The sequence below is a fragment of the Fukomys damarensis genome, unplaced genomic scaffold (assembly GCF_012274545.1).
Source record: "Fukomys damarensis isolate Sample0158 unplaced genomic scaffold, DMR_v1.0_HiC HiC_scaffold_13, whole genome shotgun sequence".
NCBI classification, from domain to species: Eukaryota; Metazoa; Chordata; class Mammalia; order Rodentia; family Bathyergidae; genus Fukomys; species Fukomys damarensis.
The window spans coordinates 36042996-36049779 of NW_022900925.1; the positions used below are offsets into that span (position 1 = coordinate 36042996).

General features: G+C 52.8%; 1 protein-coding gene across 1 annotated transcript; it reads left to right on the forward strand.

Annotated features, from left to right (window-relative positions):
- Nucleotides 1–2397: 2397 nt before the first annotated feature.
- On the forward strand, nt 2398–6362 carry Rpl19 (ribosomal protein L19). Its single transcript, XM_010620057.1, has 6 exons — nt 2398–2495; nt 3604–3710; nt 4584–4706; nt 5602–5722; nt 5905–6015; nt 6187–6362. Exons 1-6 carry the CDS (start codon nt 2491–2493, stop codon nt 6308–6310), a joined length of 591 nt encoding a protein of 196 aa, XP_010618359.1. The 5' UTR covers nt 2398–2490; the 3' UTR covers nt 6311–6362.
- Nucleotides 6363–6784: the final 422 nt, after the last annotated feature.

The following is a 6784-nucleotide window of genomic DNA, read 5'->3' on the forward strand; positions in this document are numbered from 1 at the left end:
CGGGCGCTGCCGGGAGCGAGGGGCCCGCTGGCCAGGCCGGCGCCGCCTCCCTTTCTGTCCCACACCGCTCTGCCAGCGGGTCTAGCCAGCCCTCTCCTGCTTGGGCCGCCGGAACTTCCCGGTCCCAGGAATCCTGGCTTTAACTCCTTTCTCCCCAGTGTGGGGCTCCCGACCGCTTGGACCCGAACAGCGAGGCCCCTCCCTCCTCAACCTGTGCAGGCGCTCTCGCGGGAGGCTGGGGCTGGGAAGGGGTGAGTGTCCAAAGGGACAGCTGAGCGAGGCCAAGATCAGGTCTTAAGACCTTCGATGTAAGATTGAACTCTCCTTATCCTTGAGTTGGGAACAAATATCCAAGCCCGTGGCGACTGGTGAAGAGGGTAGGGGATTTTGGCACCTTGGTGCCTGTGGCGTGGCACAAGGTCTTCCTGGCTGCGTGCTGAGTCTTTTTGCTTTCCTGTAAGATGAGGTTGCTGGTGCTGTGGCGCCTTTGTTACTGGGATTATTGACAGGTTGAGACACAAGATGACTGGGCTATCTGGAGATTCTATAAGGCGGACCAGGGGGGTCAGACAGGAAAGGAGGACCCACTTCCTCCTGCTCCGCAGAGGAGAGACCACAGAATGAAGACTTGCTCTAGTCCAGAGTCCCTGACAAGTCCAATGCGCTGCGTTCTGCTGGAGGACAGAAAGTGGGATGCGCCGCCTCCTCAGTGTGGATTCTGACAAGGGAATGGCCTGTTAGCTCTCTGATCACATCGCTTTGGGGAAGGAAGAACTGTAGCTCTGTCCTTACCCCACCTGCACTGCAGGACAAGAAAGCCTGGCATAACAAGGAAGGCATGGGCTTTGATCAGAGAGACCTGCGTCCTCAATATGTTGCCTTGCCTGGCCTGGAACATGCAGTGATCCTCCTGCCTAGGCCTCCCCAGTGCTGGGAGGACAGGCCACCACCATCCAGGCCTTTGTTGTAAAATAAGGATGAAAGAAACTTTGTGTTGTGAGGCAGTGCTACAAGTGTTACTTTCTCTCTTTTTTTTAAATTTATTTTTGAAACAGGGTCTCACTATGTAGCTCAGGCTGGTCTGGAACTCACATGGATCCTCCTGCCTCAGCCTCCCGAGTGCTGGGATTACAGGTGTGCGCCACCACTCCCGGCTCTTTCTCTTTTTGACCTTCCCTCCTGTACAGTATTTAGCAACCAGGAAGGCTCTGGTGAAAGAGGCACTGACCAGTTTGAACCAAGCAAGAGCTGGAGCCAGAATTTAGGTCCAGGATTATGTATTTGTCTGGCCTCGAACTCACTATGTAGTCCAGGCTGGCCTGGAATTCAGTGATGCTCCTGCTCAGCCTCCTGAGTGCTAGGATTACAGGCATGCACCACCATACTCTTGTCTAGATCTAGGATTCTTGAACCTCCAAACATACTCGTTTTTTTGTTTGTTTTGTTTTGTTTTGGATACCGGGGATGGAACTCAGGACCTTGTACTTGTGAGGCAGACGCAATGCCACTGAGCTAAATCTTGAGCCCTACTCCTTGTTTTTATGTTTAGGAAGCCCCAGAGCTGTTGGACGTTTCTGTCCCTCCCACTTTTGGCAGTCCTGCATCCACCTCTTCATTCCTTCAGGCAAGGAAGAGTTTCTCAGACGTGAACCTGCAAGCTTTGTGCCTGCTGCAGTATACAGTTCCTGTTCTTAAGGAGCTTGTTCTCTTGATACCTTCCTCGGCGAACTTTAACTCATGGTTTTCACAAATGGATGACAGAAACACTAGGATTAGGTCCACTTTACAGAGGAGAAAACAGGTATCAAAGATGAAAGACCCGCAGTGGTACAAAAACATTAATGTCTTTTGTTTTGAACCCCTATCTAGTTCAGGCTGGCCTTGTGCTCCGTATGTAGCCTAGGCTGGCCTTGAACTCATAGTGATCCTCCTGCCTCAGCCTCAACTGGGAGCAAACTAATGACTTTGGGGATCCAATCTGTGTTCGAAGGACTTCCAATCTACTATGAACGTACATAAAAAGTTGTTTTTGATATCTGTCCTTATTATGATCTCTCGCTCCGTTCGCCAATATTTTCCCTGCTAACAAAAACACCCTTTCCCGGAACCCTAACGCCAGTCAGTAAGGAACAGGATACTGAAGTAAAACCTCCTCACCTCACCTACCTGACCCAATGCGACTTCCGCCCACCCGGTAACCACGTGATCAGCCCTTACTGCGCATGTCTAAAGGGAAGTGGGACTGTACCACTTTGCCCTACCGAAGGGGTATAGTTCTAGGTTTTTAAGTTAAAACTATTTCTCAGTACTAGGTTTCTATAATTACGGGTCTTCTAAAAGGATATAAGTGGGACTGAGATGGAAAAGAAGATAAACTGGCAATAGGAAATGCAGACAGAAACGGAGTGTGGTTTGGGCTCTCCCCTCCCCACATAATGGGAGAAGCCAGGCCAGACCGACTTCTTTCCTTTTGCTGCGGCGGCCGCAGCCATGAGGTGAGGCCTTGCGGGTCTCGGGTTTGGGGTCACCTGGGCTGGCGGGGGACGGCAGGGTCGGTACTACGGACCTGGGTCGGGGAAAGTAGATGGAGGCAGCCCCGAGGCGCGTTTTCCCGGGGCCGGGATGGACCGGCGTACCCGGGGCCGCGGCCTTTAGAGGCGGGTCGAGGAGGCCGAGGAGTCGCGAGCCGGGAAGGGTGCGCTGGTGCCCGACGCCCTGCCGCCCTCTGCGCGTAGGAGGGGTCGCCGAGCAGCCAGGCGAACTTCCCGGCCGTGACAGAACCAGGAATCGAGCCCCCAAAGCGTGTGTGTGCGCTGGTAGACCGCTCGTCTGTGTTAACAGTCGCAGACGCTGGCCCCGGATACCTAATAAACATTTTAACGGCTGAATCCTAGAAGAAAAATCAGCTCAATTTCATCTCGATTGCTGCGCGTAGGAGGGGTCGCCGAGCAGCCAGGCGAACTTCCCGGCCGTGACAGAACCAGGAATCGAGCCCCCAAAGCGTGTGTGTGCGCTGGTAGACCGCTCGTCTGTGTTAACAGTCGCAGACGCTGGCCCCGGATACCTAATAAACATTTTAACGGCTGAATCCTAGAAGAAAAATCAGCTCAATTTCATCTCGATTGCGTCGTCAATGTCAGAGGAGGTTAAGGCATAGTTTGGACTTGAGCCTTCTCGAGGCAACCTGAGTGTTTTTTATTCGTTTGTTTTTGTTTTTGAGACAGGGTCTTGTGTAGTTCAGGCTGGGCTTGAACTCGGATAAGCCCTCCTGCTTCAGCCTCTTGCTTTCACGCCCAGCTGGCTTTGACAGAGGGAAAGAATTTTATGTGAGGGCCATTTTAAGACTTTGACTAGGGGTGGGTACACTAATGTGATCCAAGCTACTCAAGAGGCTGAGACAGGAGAAAGTTCCAGTCTAGTCCCAGACGACTTAGCAAGATGCTGTCTCAAGGAGGGGTGGATTGGGAATGGGTGCGAGGTCCTGGCACAGACCCCAGTGCGGCAAAAAGAAGCACATGAAGACCAGGGGGCAGACGTCCACTGGGCTGCTCCTTCCTGACCAGCAGTGGCCTCCAGGGCCTGATCGTGTTCTCTGTGCCCCAGTATGCTCAGGCTTCAGAAGAGGCTGGCCTCCAGCGTCCTGCGCTGTGGCAAAAAGAAGGTCTGGTTGGACCCCAATGAGACCAATGAAATCGCCAATGCCAATTCCCGTAAGTATTTTGCACCTACCCCGTGCCTAGTTCAGTGTTGCATGAATGAAGGCACCGGTGTGTTGATGGAGGAGTCAGCAAGAGATGATCACAGTCCCTTTCCTACCCTTGGATGCCTGGTTTGGAATTTAGCGGGAACCGCCAGTGTTAACATTATAAATATTTCTGAAGCAGGTTTTCAGTTGTATGGCATTGTGCAGGTTTGAGAAGAGAAAAGCTACTCTGAATGCTGGGGATTTAGCTTAGTGGCACCACACCTGCCTTGCACGAGGTCCTGAGTTGAATTCCCGATACCCCACTCACCTACCCCCCAAAACAGAAAAACTACTCTTGAGAAGTAGCCGGGTGGCAAACCAGAGGCAGAGGCAGAAGGGGCACAAATTTCAGCCCTGGCAATTTAGTGAGATCCTTTTTTTTTGCCTTGTTACCAAGGGTCAAACTCTGGTCCTTGTGCTTGCAAGGCAGGCGGTGGAACCACTGAGTTAAATACCTAGTCCTTAGTGAGATCCTTTTTCAGAATGAAAAAGGGCTGGGGATTTAGTTCAGTGACACTGCACCTGCCTCACAAGCACAAGGTCCTGAGTTCCATCCCTGGTACAGGAAAAAAGTGTGAGAGGTGAATTAGGATGGCCTGAGGCTTCAGACATGCAGCAGAGGCCTGTTGGCCTGAGTTTACTCAGGGGTTTCAGCATACAGCTCAGAGGTACTTGGCTTTCTGTGTGTTATAAAACGTTCTTACAGGTAGAAACCTTTTTTTTTTTTAAAGGCAGTGGGTAAGTTTCATCTCTCTTCCCCCACTGTTGAGACCCCTTGGTCACTGTGGGCTTGTCCTGGGTTGTGGCCGGGCTGATAGAGGGCGCCCTGTGCTTCTAGGTCAGCAGATCCGGAAACTGATCAAGGACGGGCTGATCATCCGCAAGCCTGTGACCGTCCATTCCCGGGCGCGATGCCGGAAGAACACCTTGGCCCGCCGGAAGGGCAGGCACATGGGCATCGGTGAGCAGGGTCTTCTCTGATTGGGAACGTAGGGCTGGGTGTGGCTGCAGGAAGGGGTCCTATGGACTGAATTCGTTAGCTGTTTGGGGTTCTGCTGGTTCTGTGAGATCCTAAAATCCCTATCTGGGCCGGCGATTTAGCTCAGTGGTTCCACCCACATGCCTCACAAGTGCAGGGTCTCAAGTTCACTCCCTGGTACCAAAAATTAAAATCCCTTTCTAGTTGGGGTCATTGGCAGAGGCAAAGGTCATGCTGTGCTCACTTCCCTCCCTTGGTACCCACTCTGGAGAGAGCGGCAAATGATGGCCAAGTTTGTACTTCCTGGATAAATGAGTAAAAGAGGTGGGGCGGGGGGTTATAACCTGTGTCCCAAGCTACTCTTGAGGCTGAGGCAGGAGCATTGTGAATTCAGGACCAGCCTGGGAATCAAGATGAGAAAAAGTATAGCTCAGTGGTAGAGTGCTTGCCTGGCATGCATGAGGTCCTAGGCTCCATCCCTAGTGCCATACACAAAATGTTGAGTGGGTGCAAGAAATTAAATGTTCGGGGACTGGGGATTTAGCTCAGTGGTTCCGCTGCCTGCCTTGCAAGCACAAGATCCTGAGTTCGATCCCCGGTACCAAAAAAAAGAAAGAAATTAAATGTTTGGAGTCATTATAAATGGAAGTCTTTACTTAAAATGAAATTGGGAGTAGCCAGGTGTTGTGGTGTGCACCTATAATCCCAGCTGTTGGGAAGGAGGCTGAGGCAGGAGGATTGCCTCGAGTTTGAGGCCAACCTGGACTATAGTAAGACCCTGTCTTTTAAAACAATGAAATTGGGGGTTTAAGTAAAGACCAGTCTGCTGCCTGATAAGCCCAGGCCAAGGCTAATTCCTAGTTCTCCATGGTTACAGGTAAGCGGAAGGGCACAGCCAATGCCCGGATGCCAGAGAAGGTGACCTGGATGCGGAGAATGCGGATCCTGCGCAGGCTGCTGCGGAGATACCGCGAGTCTAAGAAGATCGACCGCCACATGTGAGCCACCACCAGCTGCCCCTTGCAGGGCTGAGCATTGGGGGTGGGGTAGGGCTCTGGCTTTGTCCCAGGGGATCTCCCAGGACTGAACTGTGCCAGGCAGGGCGTCCGTCTTCTTTGGGAAGTGGGAAGCAGGGAGGGTGGGCCTCGATGCCAAGCAGCCTCGGCCCCCACACCCGCAGGTACCACAGCCTGTACCTGAAGGTGAAGGGGAACGTGTTCAAGAACAAGCGGATCCTCATGGAGCACATCCACAAGCTGAAGGCGGACAAGGCCCGCAAGAAGCTCCTGGCGTGAGTCTCGGGCGGGGGTCGTCCCTCGACCAGGAGGGTTCCGGGAGCACAGGCGCCACCCACCTGTCGCTCCTGTTGGAGCAGGACTCTTGGTGGCTTCCCAGGCCTGGCATAGGCTCAGGGTTCCAGAGCCTCTGTGTTCCCACCTCAACCCCTCTTTCTTCCTCCCAGTGACCAGGCCGAGGCCCGAAGGTCAAAGACGAAGGAAGCACGCAAGCGTCGTGAGGAGCGTCTCCAGGCCAAGAAGGAGGAGATCATCAAGACCCTGTCTAAGGAGGAGGAGACCAAGAAGTAGAGCCCTGTGTGTACGTGGCGGACAGTCCTGAATAAAACAGTTGATTCCGTTCCTTCTGGTGTCTGTGGGGCCTGCTCCGCTTGTCCAGCTGTGCACCCCTCCCTCTGGTCCTGTTTTGGTGGTGGGGGCCGACTTCAGGGGGAGGCCAGTGGCCTCTGTCTCCCCCTCCAAAATGCCATCCTTTAATCTCTCCTTTTCCGGCAGTTCCCACGGCACTTAGGAAGTGGTCTCAAGGTGTTGCTTAGGACCACAGTTGTGACATAAGTTGGAGGTCATATTTTTTATGTTGCCCAGGCAAAGTTTTAGTTGTTTGTGTTTGGCATTGAACCCTGGCCCTTCACACTTGAGTTATATCCAGCCCTTTTTAAACTTTTTGTTTGTTTGTTTTTTGGTACCGGGGATTGAACTTGGGTCCTTGTGCTTGCAAGGCAGGCGGTGGAACCACTGAGCTAAACCCCTGGCTTTTTTTTTTTT

What these genes read in the sequence shown, in the direction of transcription:
- Rpl19 (XM_010620057.1), top strand. An exon ending in AATCGCCAATGCCAATTCCC is followed by an intron (nt 3,711 to 4,583) that starts GTAAGTATTTTG and finishes CTGTGCTTCTAG; the next exon opens with GTCAGCAGATCCGGAAACTG. An exon ending in GGGCAGGCACATGGGCATCG is followed by an intron (nt 4,707 to 5,601) that starts GTGAGCAGGGTC and finishes CCATGGTTACAG; the next exon opens with GTAAGCGGAAGGGCACAGCC.